Source organism: Myotis brandtii, unplaced genomic scaffold, assembly GCF_000412655.1.
Source record: "Myotis brandtii unplaced genomic scaffold, ASM41265v1 scaffold83, whole genome shotgun sequence".
NCBI classification, from domain to species: Eukaryota; Metazoa; Chordata; class Mammalia; order Chiroptera; family Vespertilionidae; genus Myotis; species Myotis brandtii.
The window spans coordinates 434209-448399 of NW_005371371.1; the positions used below are offsets into that span (position 1 = coordinate 434209).

Genomic DNA, 14191 nt, shown 5'->3' on the forward strand with positions numbered 1-14191 from the left:
AGCCCCTCACCCTCCAAGGGAACCTCGAGAGCCTGGCGAGCTCCTGAAAACAGAGCTGGGAAGTGACCTGTGGGAGAGGTTGCTGGTGCATGAACCAGCCTTGGAATGCCACACAGTGGGACGCCTCCTCCTCTCCCAGGCCCCAGGTGGCACTTCTCACACTGATCATTCAACGGGCTAACCACTCACGGGTGATCTAAGGCAGTGGTCGGCAAACTGCGGCTCTTTGGCCCCTTGAGTGTGGCTCTTCCACAAAATACCGACTTCTGTGCATGGGCCACGAAGTTTCAATCACACTGTACATGCGCGCCTGCACGTGGTATTTTGTGGAAGAGCCACACTCAAGGGGCCACAGAGCCGCATGTGGCTTGAGAGCCGCAGTTTGCCGACCACTGATCTAAGGAAATAAGTCTTGACTCCAAATCCTCCTCCTCACCTGAGTGAATCTGGCTAATCAGTGAAGCTGCGGCTTAAATACGCTCGCCCTCGGACTCAAGTCCCTGAAGAAAAGAGCCGTTCTATGGGCAGTATGGCTCCTCCTCTGAGCACCTCCCCTTGGTGCCCAGTGCCGACTGGGCTGTTTGTTTGTGTTTAATCCGCACCGGGCGGAGCCTTCCTGCACACCTCGGTGCCTGCAGTGCAGCCAGCAGGGGTCAGGACAGGGTCAGGGTAAGAAAGCCACCAAGAGATTCCAGGCTCCCAGAGATGACAGGGAACAGGGCTGCCCACTGTGGCCGTCCCAGGGCTCCTTGAGGCTCACGCTGGCCTGACGTCTTCACAAAGAGGGAGCCCTAAGCAGCCACCCTGAAGACGAACAGCCACGGAGAGGTGGGAGGACGGGAGGGAGGAGCAAGCAGGGAAGAACACCAGCACCATCCTCAGTGTGCCCGGCAACCACCAGCTCACCCTTCACAGTGAATCCAATGTCTCGTTTCCTCTCCCAAAGCTCCGACTTCTGGGTTTCCATGGAAGCAAATGATGTCAGCCCTGAGCAGTGTATGTGACATGACGCCACCCTCACTCTGGTTCTGGGCTGAGCTTCTGGCCATGCTGGGCCCCCAACAGCATGTTGTACCAGCCACCTGCTGGGCCCCTGCAGGAGCCTGGCCCAAGTCCCTAAGCACCTGGCCCCCCAGAGTCCCACAGTTTTATGTTCTGAGGTGTCAGCATCTTTGCTTCCTTTGAAGTAATAGGTATGGTTTATGGACCTCACACACATGCTACACATGCACACACTACATATAAACACTGCACATACAACCTACACAGACACATCACACAGATAAAAACACCATACACCCCCCCACAGCACATACCACCTACACAGACACATCACACAGACAAAAACACCACACACCTCCCCACAGCACATACCACGAACACAGACACATCACACACATAGACAAAAACACCATGCACACCCCCCACAGGAGCCTACTGCTGTATAGAAATAAAGGAGGTTTTTCTGATGGCTTTTTTTCTTTTCTTACTCATTCTAAAACAATCACGTGTCAACATAAAAAAAAAACACCCACAATAACTCTAAGATCAGGGAAATCAATGCAAACAATTTCTATAGACGTCATTCCTTCCTGGCTCCAAGGGGCAGGAGGCACGCTGGGGCAGGTGCTCACGTGTCCTTCCATTCAGAGCTGCTCTCAGAAAGCTGCTCACGGAACACAGCACACAGGGAAAGACCGAGGTTCCTGTCACCAACACCCCACCACGTTCCTTCCGGACACTTCAGAAGGTCTCCAAAATTCTCCCCTGAACTGTAGGTGTGCATACTTAGTCCTGCTTTCTAAGTACCAAGAATTCTATAAATCTAAAAAAACAAACAAGAGGTTGCATAAACCTTCCTCAAAACATCCCTATCCGACAAAAGCAATGACACACGGTGTGGGGAACGTCGGGCTGCTCGGGTGAAGGGGACCATGGGAGGGCACGCTCATCTCATCCTAAGCCTCACCCAGGTGGCCCCCATGACGGGGTGGCACAGAGCACAGCGGGGGCATAGGGACTTCATGGACACTGTCCCACTGGGAGCCTTGGAGCCCCTGCCCTGCTCAGGCACACACAGGGGACAGGGAGAGACTTGCAGCATTTGAGTGGCAGAGAGAGAGAGAGAGAGAAAGAGAGAGAGAGAGAGAGAGAGAGAGAGAGAGAAAGATGAGACAGAGAGGAGAGGGGTGGAGGAGAGGTGTAATGGAGAGTGAGCTGGCGGCTTAGGGTTTGGTGGTGGCAGGTCATGCACATCTGTCAACCTCATTGATTTCATGAGTGACAAGACAGGAGACACCTGAGCCTGGAAAGAGATGGTGGTTCAAACTTGCCATCCTACTCAGCTTGGGTTCTCGATGGCCTCGGACACAGTGAATACGTCTGCGGTCTCCCCCACGTTACTTTCATCTAAAATCCTGTGTGTGCTCTGGGCCCAGCTCCTGACCAGCCAGGTGCCAAACTTCCCATCTGGCTCCCTCCCCATCCAGCCCAAACAGAAGTGACTAAAGAGGCACGTGACCTTGTTTGTAAATAGCAGGCGCTCATGAAAATCAGTAGCCAGTTACACAACCCTCTGCAGAGCGAACACCCCTGGCAGTACCACTGAAAGAAAGATTTACTATCACATGCACCAACACGTCTGTTTCTTCATAAATCTAGCAAATGTTTTTTTTTTTTTTTTTGTAAGAAAACAGCAAATGATTTCTAGAGACTGGGGAGAAAGCCCTCCAACCCTTAATTACACCAAGCTCCCTCAGGACACTTATTCGAAAGCACATTTATCTTAAAAAAAGAAAGTACGTGTTAGAAGAACCACTAAGAATTTATAATGCAAAGTTGTAAGACTTAAAACTAGTATTTAGCTAGGAAAACAAATGAACATCTAAAATGATGACCTATAGCCACAAGGGAGGACTCCCCACAATCCAGTTACCTGTGGTTATGGGACGGCAAAGCATCTGGTTTGTGAAATTTCTAAAATTCCAGACAATAGCTATAATGAGAAAGCATTCTTTTCAGGGATCCTTCCAGCATTGTCGCTGTGATACTGACTTCAAATACGAAAACAATCACTTTTCATTAAACGCACCAACTGTTTATGCCTTGGGTTTAAGAAGGAGTGACTGAGCTTTCCAATGCGGCCACCTACGTGAGCGTGATGCTCTGAATCTTATCTGTTGGGGAGATCCATGCACTCAGTCATTATTCACACACCCCGTCTCTTCATCATAAAACTGGACGCTTCAGATCTTTACTGTTGCCACTGATGGCTAAGGTTGAACCAATTCATTACAATTTACAAAATACTTATTTTCGGAACTATTCATCCATCCTTGGCAGAAGCATCTGCGATGACAAATCGCTTCAAAACGAGCACCGTTCCATCCTTAGAAACACAACCAGGGAACCCACCCATCCCCTCTCCAGGGTCTTTGTTCTCGGTCTGCAGGGGGCCTGAGTCTGGAGGGAAGTGCCTACCCTCCAACGGAGTTGGGAGCAGGGATGGCAAATGAAGCCCACATAGACCACCCCAGGACGGGCCGCTCACTGTCCACAGGCCTGACCAGTCCAGTCCCGATTCCTGCCACCTGGAGAGCCCTTGATCGGAGTGCACTGTGCATGGGAGCCCCGGGCAGCTCTGTCCCGGCGTCACTGCCAGGGACCAGTCCTCGCACCCACAGGCTCTGGGCTCCCTTCCTGGGCCCCACAAGCACATCCGTAGGAAAGCTGGAACAAAGGAGCCCACCACAGTCCATTCCAGCTCCCAGGGTGAGTGTGGCGATGTGCACCTTTACTCCAAGGGCAGAGAAACCCGGGCAGGGAGGGAGGCCAGGTGGCCACAGCCCCAAACCAGCTGGCGATGCCAGACGTCCCCACCCCTTGGAGCAGGACTGCCCTTTCTACCCCAGCCTGGATCTCTCTTACGAGGGAGGCCGGGCAGAGCCTGGCTCCTCTCTGTAGCTGGCCTATGTGGGTGACGGGCTAAGCCATCCCCAGAAGGTCCCCCGCCCCTCTCTCCCTGCACACCCTCCATTCACAGCCAGCACCAAAGCGCAGGCTTGACGCACCTGTGCTGGTCTTCAGGAGCAGCCACAGCCCGGAGATGTCCTGGGACAGCAAGGAGATGAGACTTAAGGTCATGCTGTCGCCCGCCAGCGCGCCGGCGTCAGGAGGCGGCGACCTGCCTCCAGGAACGCCCGTCCTGGGCGCACAAAGAAAGGCTGCGAGGCTCCATCTTTGGGCCGGCCGCCCGCCGCTGGCCGCGGCAGGGACACGGACCGCTGGTGTTCTGCAGGGCTGCCTGCCCGCCGGCTCCCCCAGGGCCTCGGGTTGGCTGTCCCCGAAGCAGGAGCCCTCGGCTGTGGCCACTAATTCTGCCTGCGGACAGTTAACTGTTGAGACTCCAGCGGCACGGAGGCTCCCGCAGCAGCAGCAGCTGCGGCCCTTTGTGTCGCCCGTCCGGACCCTCCCTGCAGGAGCCCCGCGCTCAGCCGCTGTCAGTCCTCTAAGCCCTGTGGGGCTGCCACCCAGGGGCCGGGTCTGGACCTTCTGGCCCCAGGACACCTCCCCAGGATGAAGACAGGCTGCAGAGCCGCACACTTAGGCGGCTGCGTGATGCTGCTCTTCCGTGTCTGTCCATCTGAGCTCCTTTGAAAGCTGTGTGCATGCCGCATAGTCCTGTGCGCCAGAGGGTCCTCAGCGGCTGAGTGCAGAGCGCCCCCTAGGGGCTGAGGACGCGGAAGATGGAATAAAGGGGATGCTCCATAGACGGGGATCCCTGGGGAGCTCGTTAAAGTGCAGGCTTCCATGGGGGAGGGTGGCACTGAGATTCTAACGAGCTCCCCGGTGAAGGTGACGGTGACGGTGACGGGAGGTAGCTAGTCTGCAGACAAGCTTGTGAGCAGGAAGAACCCCCGGGGGAAGGGGACCAGGCACTTGAATCCAGTGCTGGAGCCGACACACCTGGAGAGGACAGTCCTATAAGCTCACGCCTCAGGGCCAGCACTGAGCAGGTGTCCACAGCCTTTGCAGGCTTTGTTCCTACACCTGCCATTGGCATATAATGTTGCTGACACACTTGCCCCCTGCCTGGGCGCCGGCAGAGAACCCAGGTGGAGGCCACCAAGTCCTGCAGGCTCATGCTGTTGGGGGCATCTGTCACTGCAGCAGCAGCTGACATCGACCCCGATCCACCCCTCCCCTCTTTGTTCCTGTCACATGGTCTGGTTCTGAACCTGGGCTTGCTGGGTAATTCCCATCCTTTTCTTTCTCATGGCCCCTCCTCAACCTGACACTGCAGGCTTGTTCTGTGAGCACAACCCTTACAACGTGTTCCCAGGGACTGGGAACCTCGAGACATTCAAGTAGATCAGGGCACAAGCGCCTAGGGTGGCAGGCAAGGCCCTTTACAGCCCAGCTCCTCCTGTGGCCAGATTTCACTCACATTACCTACCCCCGAGTCCCCTGGCTCACAGCATCGGCAGGTCCCTGCCACGCTGGCTGAGCACAGCCTCCTCCTGAAGCCTGCTTGGGGGTGGCTGAGGCCTGACCTCCTGCAGAGGCCACGACGGCCCATGTCCAGCTCTACCCTCCTGCCCGGAGCCCCTGGCGAGCCCCCTGCCCCATTGCACTGGGCAGAACTCCTGGTGCCAAAAGACACCTGGGCTTTTAGCACCGTGGCAGGTGCACTTCGAATGGGTAATGGACAGCCAGGGAAGAGGACTATCCTGAGAAAGATGCTGTCAGACCTGAAGCTCTATTCACGAGAAGTGACGTTTTTAAACAGGAGGATGGAGGTGCCGCATAGCAGAGGAGGGGCCACGATGACATCCACCTAACCACACACCCAATTTATTCCCCACGCTCCCCACTCTGTCCCAGCATAGTCTCGGCCTCATGTCTCCCGGCCCACGGCAGATGCCCAAGTGACACTAGGCAGCATGATGTGTTATCAGGAAGGCAATGGCGGCCACACTGCTCACTGCCGTTTAGACCAGAAGTGCCTGCACCCATGGAGGGGAGGCCAGCTGATCTGGGGGCCACCACGCCGCTCCTCTGTGGAGGAAAGCTCCACTGCACCCTTAGTCTGGGAGGGGCTGCCGATGTCCGACTTGGTGCTCTCGATGAGCTGCTCTGGTGGACAATCCCAAGAGCACACCGGGGGTGGGCCAGCGAGGGGAGTCACATGCCTGGGAAAGCCCAGGCTCTAGGCTCGGCCCCACCGCCCGTCTGTCCTTTCTCTCACCCATTCTAGAACAGCTCCCTCGGGCAGCTCCTGGCTGCTGGTGACCCTCCCAACGCAAGGGCTTCCTTAGCTGGAAAGAAATGATAGATGCTGTACTTTACTATAAACGTGGCTTGTTTATTTATTTGAGAAAATTCAGCATTACTGGTCAAAATCTGCAATATGTAGCACACACTACGGGCAACATCATACTTTAAACACACGACGCGTACAGGACTGTTTTCCCAGTCGGCCCAGCCCAGAAACCTGCAGCCTGAAATGTTCAGGCTCCTCCGGGCCTGGCTGCAGCCCCAATTCCTGCCCAGCTGAGTGAGCTCCAGTGTTTACAAAAGCCTGACATTATTCCTTCCTCGTCCAGAGATACAAGAAAAGCCAACCAGGGCATCGAACAGTCTCCTCATGGGCAAAGCGGTGTCCCCTCGAACCTGAGAAAACTCTTTGTGTAACTTTACGAGAGGCTCTGGACCCTGAATTATGCAGAGCAGAACCAAAGTGCTGCGTGCGCTCAGGTCATTTTCTGCTCAGTGACTAACTGGGAGGAGCCATCCTGGATTACAGGCAGCGCCCTTATTTGCTGAGGCCTTTCCTCACCACCTGGCCTTGTTTCGTTGTCATGGCTACCAGGTGAGGCAGGTGTCACTGCTCAGCAGTCAGCTCGGCAAAGCCTCGGAAAGAAGGGAGAGCTGGACACAGCGGTCACTGAGTCCTCCCCACGCCCACGGCCCAGCTGGCTACTGTCCTCCTCCCATGTCCTCCTCCCGAGTCCTCCCCATCCTTCTCCTGCTTCCTGCTCCCCCTCCTCCTCCTGTGCCCTCCTGAGTCCTCCCCAGCACCCTCCTCCCATGTCCACTCCCACGGCCCCTCCCTCCATGTTCTTACTGAGCTTCTTTGGCTCCGAAATCATCGCGGCCCTAGTCCTTCCTACCCGCTGGCTGCTTCCCCTATCGGTTCTGTCCTCAGTCCTCACGTCCTGCAGGCCCCGTCCATTCAGCTCTCCTAAGCCAAATGAACCGTCCCTGTCCCCAAAGTCAGCCCACTGCTATTGGATGCAAAGCAGACTTCTTGGGGTGCCATGCAGGCCTGCGGGAGCTGACCGGTGGCTGTCCTCCCGCTGGCCGTGGTCACCCACCCCGACTCCTCACTTCCACAGCGAGCTCCAGCCGTGGAGCACGGCAGTGACCTGAGCGAGGTGTGCAGATGCCTCTCCATCCTGGGCCACGTGCCACATGGCATGAGGGACCCGCAGGGAGGCTTGGGGCGGGGGGGGGACAGCGGGTCCCTCAGTGTGTCTCAGCACATGAGCACCTCAGTTCCATGCACCTGATGAAGGGAATCTGCGGACTATATCGTCCAGTTTAAACTAATGCTCAGCAAAGAACCAAGTGGCCTAAGAGAAGACAAGTCGGACTGACACCCAAGCACAGATGAACCAAGATGACGGGCAGCCCAGTGAGAGCTGGGAAGACAGGGCCCCAAACAATGAAAACTCTCCAGGTCAGTGTGTTTAATCGTAAGTGAGAAAGCAACCCCATTTTCCACTAGGCTGAGAGCATCTTCCCAAATCGGTAATCTTGGGTGTGCCATTTATTTATTTATTTATTTATTTATTTATTTTTAAATATTTTTTATTGATTTTTTACAGGTGTGCCATTTATAAAAGCTCCCATGCACAAAAGGCAACTTTCTCAACAAAATAATCTAATTGAATAGTTATGTGGGCTTTGAACCCAGTAAACATACACCCATTAAAAAATAAAAATTTAACACCTCCTACTTAGTTTGTAAGAACAACAGATTAGCATTAAGAAAGAGACATTTCCTTGACATCAAGGAAAAGGGAGACCCGTCAGCTGAATTTCAACACCATCTGCATAATTGCTGAAGGAAACCAAGGATCAAGATAGAGAACCCAGCCTCCTGCCCACGCTCCCATCTCAGCCGCGATGGCTATGAAAACAACTTCATTAGAACTGAAAGAGGCTGGTGTGGGATCTGCTCTGATTCATTATGTCAGGTGTGGGAACACTAGGAACCTATTGAGTCATATGACTCTTACTTAAAACATGTTTTTATAATAAGAGCAATAATGTTTTTCCATACTATTAATAAAATTAAAAAGCATTAATATCTAACCTCTCTTCATTGAGACATCTTGGATCTTTGTGTGTATAGCTGACCACGAACAACATGGATTTGAACTGCGAGGGTCCACTTATATGTGTTTTTTCCCCCAGTAATTACATGCAATATTGCAAAAGTATTTCCTGTTCCTTATGATTTTCTTAATAACATTTTCTTTTCTCTAGTTTGCTTTATTGTAAGAATACAGTGTATACTATATAACATACAAAATATGCATTAACTTTTTGTCATCTGTAAGGCTTCTGATCAACAGTAGGCTAATAGTAGTTAAGTTCTGGGGGAGTCAAAAGTTAGATGCGGATTTCTTGACTGCCTGGGAGGTTGGCACTCCCAACCCAGCGTCGTTCAAGGATCAAGTGCATGTCATGGTTAGCAGAGCAGTCCTTGCATGTCATTTGTAAGTCATCACACCTGGGCGGGGTGGACACAGGGAGAAGCACAGGCCCGGGTTTAGAGGCCACCACGCGTGCTCCTGCTCTCTCACACCTGCCTCGCCTCTCCGTGCCCTGTGCCTGGTTAGGGCCAGCCCACCGTTAGGGCACCACAGTGGCTGGGCCTGGACCAACCCACCTTCCCAAGGGGACCCTCATGCCTTGATTCCTTTCCTTGAAGAGGATTTGGGAACAGAAGCCAGTTCAAACTACCGAAGGTCTTTGTGGCGCTGAGTGTCGTTCCCTCTGCTTTGCACAGACATGGTCCCCGTCCCTCACCGCCCTCACTGGCCCCAGGTCCCACCTCCTGGCTCAGGCGTCTGGCCTGGCCCCTTGGCCCCACGCAGCTCTCTCCAGATTTCTTTGTCTGCCTCCTGAGGTTTTCTGTTGGTTTTATTTTAGGTTTGAAGCCTGGGCTGCAGTCTTCTGTAAAGGCAGGTGGGGTGGCCTGCTCCCACGGCTCCTCACAGGCTGGTCCTCAGCACCTACTAATGGGCTCTCGACTCACAGAGGGTCTCACACCAAAGGCAGCACGGCTCTTCCTCCTCCTCGAACCCCAGACAGCCTACACTCTAATGGCCCCAGTTCATAGCAAGCACGGCCGGTTGCCATCTCCTTTCCTCCTGGGGTTCCCTGTGTGTTGTCCCTTCTGCCAGAATGTCCAGACCAAGCATGGCCTGGCTCGCTCTGTGCACACGCACCTGGGAGTCGTGGGCTTCCTGTGACATTGGGGTCACAGACTGCTGCATGGAGCTCCGCTGGACCTTAGTCTGTGGAGTTCAAGTGGCCAAAGGTGCTGGGCAGGTCTGACCGCCTGTTCTGGAGGGGTTGGTTTCTGTCCGGTTTCCACATCACCCGGCATTATGGGCAGCCCGAGACAAGGACACTTGAATCAGGTGTCCCAGTCAAATTATCCAGAAGCAAGGACGTATCCACCCATCCTCCCTGCACTAGCCACAGAGTGTGGAGAGTCTTGGTCACGATGCCAGAGCCAGGACGGAGCCCACGCTGGGCCACCGAGTCTGGGCCACAGAGAACACCCCCCACCCCCTCTGCTTTCTCGCAGGCTTCCCTTCTATCTAACTTCAAATCGATTCTGGCAGCCTGATCAGCTTGGTTAATAAGTCACCATAGCCCGGCTGGTGTGGCTCAGTGGTTGAATGTTAACCTATGAACCAGGAGGTCACGGTTCGATTCCTGGTCAGGGGTTTCAGGCTCCACCCTCAGTGGGGGCATGTAGAAGGCAGCTGATCCATGATTCTCTCTCATCATGGATGTTTCTATCTCTCTCCCTCTCCCTTCCTCTCTGAAATCAATAATATATATATGTGTGTGTGTGTGTGTGTGTGTGTGTGTGTGTGTGTGTGTGTTAAAAGGCCAAGGAGGATACTATTTTCCTCAGCCAGTTAATAATAACATAACCAATGGCCCATGAGCCCACTGACAACGGCTTACAGTAGGGGGCGTGCAGGAGGCAGCCGATCACTGTTTCTCTCTCATCGATGTTTCTATCTCTTTACCCCTCTCCCTTCCTCTCTCTCTAAAAATCAATAAAACCATATATTAAAAAAAGTCGCCATCACCCTCCCAGTCAGGCCTCCTCCCCGGTCCCGTCCAATCTCCTCACCCTTTGCCCCTGCTCCAAGCTGCCCCATTTCCCAAACTCCTCAGTTTTGCGTTTCATTGTACCTTTGATCTGTTTCCCAGTTATTTTATGCGCGTTCCCTCCCCAAGCGCAGCAGAGACGAATGCTTTGGGATTGCCCAGAGTGGGATCATAGCTCCACTGACTCTCTGTGGGGTCCTCAGGTTTCCTTTTGCTGGTGTTGGATACTGCACATAATACATGTGCACAGAAGTCCCAGTGTGGGTGCGCACGAAGGTTTTACTTAGGGAGGTACAGGAACCCGAGCCTGAAAGACCCAGAGCACCTCGGGGAGGCCCAGCAGAAGCCAGTGGGTGCCCGACAACTTGGGTGCAACTCTACATGAGGGGCCCAGGACCCCTCCTGCGGGTCCCAGAGCAGAAGTGCCACCCGCAGGGGCGGTGAGCAGGGCCAGGGCACCACCCCCTGGGGAGGCCCAGCAGAAGCCAGTGGTGCAACTCTACACGAGTGGCCCAGGACCCCTCCTGCGGGTCCCAGAGCAGAAATGCCGCCCGCAGGGGCGGTGAGCAGGGCCAGGGCACCACCCCCTGCCTAGTCTCCATGAGCCAAACAGGAAGACGCTCTTTGTCTCACTGGAAAAACAGACACCGGAGCCCCAGACACTGGCTCTCAACAATGAGCTTCTCCCTCCTTCCGGGCGGGGCCGGCACCCAAGTACTTATCAGATCCATCCATCCCTGCCTCCCAGGAAGCGGGAACAACTGCTCTATTTTTCCACTGGAGCTGTGACCTGGGAGGAAAGGACCTGGGCAGGGAGCAGCATTCTCCTCCTCCTAGATCAACAGCTCATGTCACAAACCCAGCCATTCCAGGTGGGTGCTGTGGGATAGACACACAGTGCAGAGAGCAAACACAGCTGGAGCCTTAGGTTAAATAAAATGCCACCGTAGCCGGATTTAGGAGGGTGTGGAGAGGGGACATGTGCTGTTCTGGGTTGGACTGTGGTGACCTCGGTCTCAGGACCCACCAAGGCTCTGGGTGGGAATTCCGGATTCTAAATCCGACCACTGGGCTGGGTCGGTGTCCTCCGTGGACAGTAGTAGGACAAGGTGACCTCACCCTTCAGGGCTCACAATGACTGCTCCATCCATGCCATGGTAGGACTCTGGCCACAGGCACAGAGGCAGGCAGCCCTGGGGCTGGACCCCTGCAGGGACCCCGGCCCACACCTGGGATGTGGAGGTGGAGACCAGCCGGGTCTGGGGTGCCAGGTGTGTCTGAAGGTCTGAGCAGGAGAGGGAGGGGCCGCTCAGATGCCAGGCAGGAGGCTCGCCCATACGAGCCACATGTGGAAACACAAGCAGCCCTGTGCTTGCAGGTAGGTGGGTGCTACAGGTGTTAGTGCTCGAGAGAGCTAAGAGGGCAGGCGCAGGATCTCAGCACTGGGAGCCTGCACCCAAAGGCTCATTGGATCCACGTCTAAGGAAGACCAAACTGGTGACGGGCTCGGAAATTGGACAATAGCAACGCTTGCAATGCTGGCGGTTCCTGAGCCCTGGCTGCAGAGGGCTCTGCCCCTAAGCGTCCCATGGCATTTTCCTTCACTCCTTCAAGGACACCCTCAACAGGCAGTGGCGTTTATAGCACAGACTGGAGCCGAGAGCTGAGAGCTGAGTGCCTGGTTGAGTCCCAGCTCTGTGCCCATCTAGTGCACAGCTCTGTGCCCATCTAGTGCTCAGCGAGCTTGGCCGCAAAGTGGGGTGATAGCAGCCACTCACAGGATTGTTACAAGGACAATATAAGCCTGGACATGGGTGCAATGCTGGGGACTCATGCAAGCCGCTGAATGAAGCAATGTCCTGGTAAGGATGGGAGGAGCAGATACACAGATGAGCTCCATATACCTCAGAAAAGATGAGACCAGGAAAGGCGGCCAAGAGTGGGGTGTGTGTGCAGGGGGGGGGGGGGCGGTCATCCCTGAAAAATGACCCTGGGCAAACACCTGGGGGTCCCAGCAGCCCTATGAGGAAGGTGTCAGTATTCCCATTTTACAGATGATAAGACTGAGCCTCTTGTCTCAGCTCACAGAGAGGAAGGGGCTGAACTAGGATCTGTACCCAGCCGGATGGCTCCAGAGCAACCTCCATGGCACACCTGAATCCACATCAGCTGACCTGGGTTGCATGGTGCCTGCCTGGCCACCTGCAGCCTCCCTGGGCTACATGCAGGAGGTATCAGACTTCAGGCCCCGGGTAGAGGTGATCTCAAGAAGAGGAGGGGCACCTCAGAGAACAGAGAACATTTGTGTTTACAGCATGACTTTCTCCTGAGATGACGGGTGTTGCAGTGGGTCTCACTGCAGGACTTGACAAGCAGGGCCGTGGGGCCCATTGGTTATTGAGCGGGGCCTTTACCCAGGTCCCTGACCAGCGGAATGAGTCAAGAGGGATCACTGAAGGTCAATGCAATGTCTTAAAATATTTTTTAAAAGTGTTTCCCCACCGTAATCGTTTTGGCTCAGTGGATAGAGCGTTGGCCTGGGGACTGAAAGGTCCCAGGTTCGATTCCGGTCAAGGGCATGTACCTTGGTTGTGGGCACATCCCCAGTAGGGGGTGTGCAGGAGGCAGCTGATCGATGTTTCTCTCTCATCGATGTTTCTAACTCTCTATCCCTCTCCCTTCCTCTCTGTAAAAAAAATAAAATAAAATAAATTAATAAAATATATATATATTTTTAAAAAGTGTTTCCCCAACCCCTAAGATGCTTTTACAAGTGCAGCTTCCAGACTCACACCAAGAACACCCCCCTCGGGCCTCCAGGGCAAGTCCCAGGGCCTCCCCTGGGCTGTGCCACCCTGCTCCTGCCCCACGAACCCCTCCAACTCAGACATGCGCTCGGTTCTCAGTGTCCACACCCAGCGCGCTCGTGTGCTTCTTCATTTACCAGGGAAGAGGAGGTGGTGTAGATCTGGGTGTGCCCCCAGGAGCAAGGTGCAGAGTTCTGAGGACGTGTCTCGAAGCCCGGCCTGGGAACAGGCTTCTCTCCTGTACCCCATTGCAGGCCGCCCTGGGACCCAGACAGATCCCTGCTTTCAAAGTGTTCTCCTCTAGACTCTCTCGAGTCCCTGCAATTCATTCCATTCTGGGTGAGGGTTCTTGTTCTGCCCTAACCCCATCCCCATCCCCAAGTTGCTATTTCCTCTTTCTCTGTCTGCATTGCACTCCTTCGGATAACCTATATGTCTTCATAGTCCAGATTCAACCCTTTAAAGACCATCCTAGTGTTCTCTGCCCAGACTGTTGTGGTAGCCAGGCCAACTTATCTTTCCTGGGGAGTTGAAGCTTACTTCCTCCATCAGTGGTCACTGAACATGGCAGGGAAATAGCAGGTACTAATCACAAGGACTATGGTGACACGTGAGTATACTTACTGGGCATCTCACCACACCCGACTCCAGGACTACGTGCCATCAGTGGGCCTCTCACACCCCGTCCCGGGCGTGGGCGGCCCCACAGGACCCTGGCTGAGGAGTGGCCCTACATCCAGAACTGAAGGGGTTTTGAGGAACCTCCGCATCTAGAACATCTAGGAAAGGCTTCTCTAAGTTGGTCAATCATCTTGGAAAAGTCTTCTTTCACTCCAGACATTTTCTAAGGCTCAACTTTCGCTTTCAGATCAATTTGAGACACAGACCTGCCAGAAGTGCAGGTAGAGAGGCAGCTCAGGGCGCGGCTGGTCATCGGCCTCTGGGGGTCAGAGGTCCCC

The 14191-nt window shown here is 54.4% G+C and overlaps 1 protein-coding gene across 7 annotated transcripts in view; it reads right to left on the reverse strand.

Annotated features, from left to right (window-relative positions):
• Positions 1 to 14191, reverse strand: part of MCF2L (MCF.2 cell line derived transforming sequence-like) — a 178419-nt gene that overhangs the window by 69912 nt on the left and 94316 nt on the right. Inside the window, exon 1 of one of the 7 annotated variants that reach the window (XM_005884438.2) lies at positions 4071 to 4698. The exons of the other annotated variants lie outside the window; for them this stretch is intronic. Within the exon in view, the coding sequence (XP_005884500.1) occupies positions 4071 to 4143 (73 nt within the window). The 5' untranslated portion in view covers positions 4144 to 4698. Of the gene's footprint in view, positions 1 to 4070; positions 4699 to 14191 lie in introns of those variants that run through there. 7 annotated transcript variants of the gene reach the window in all.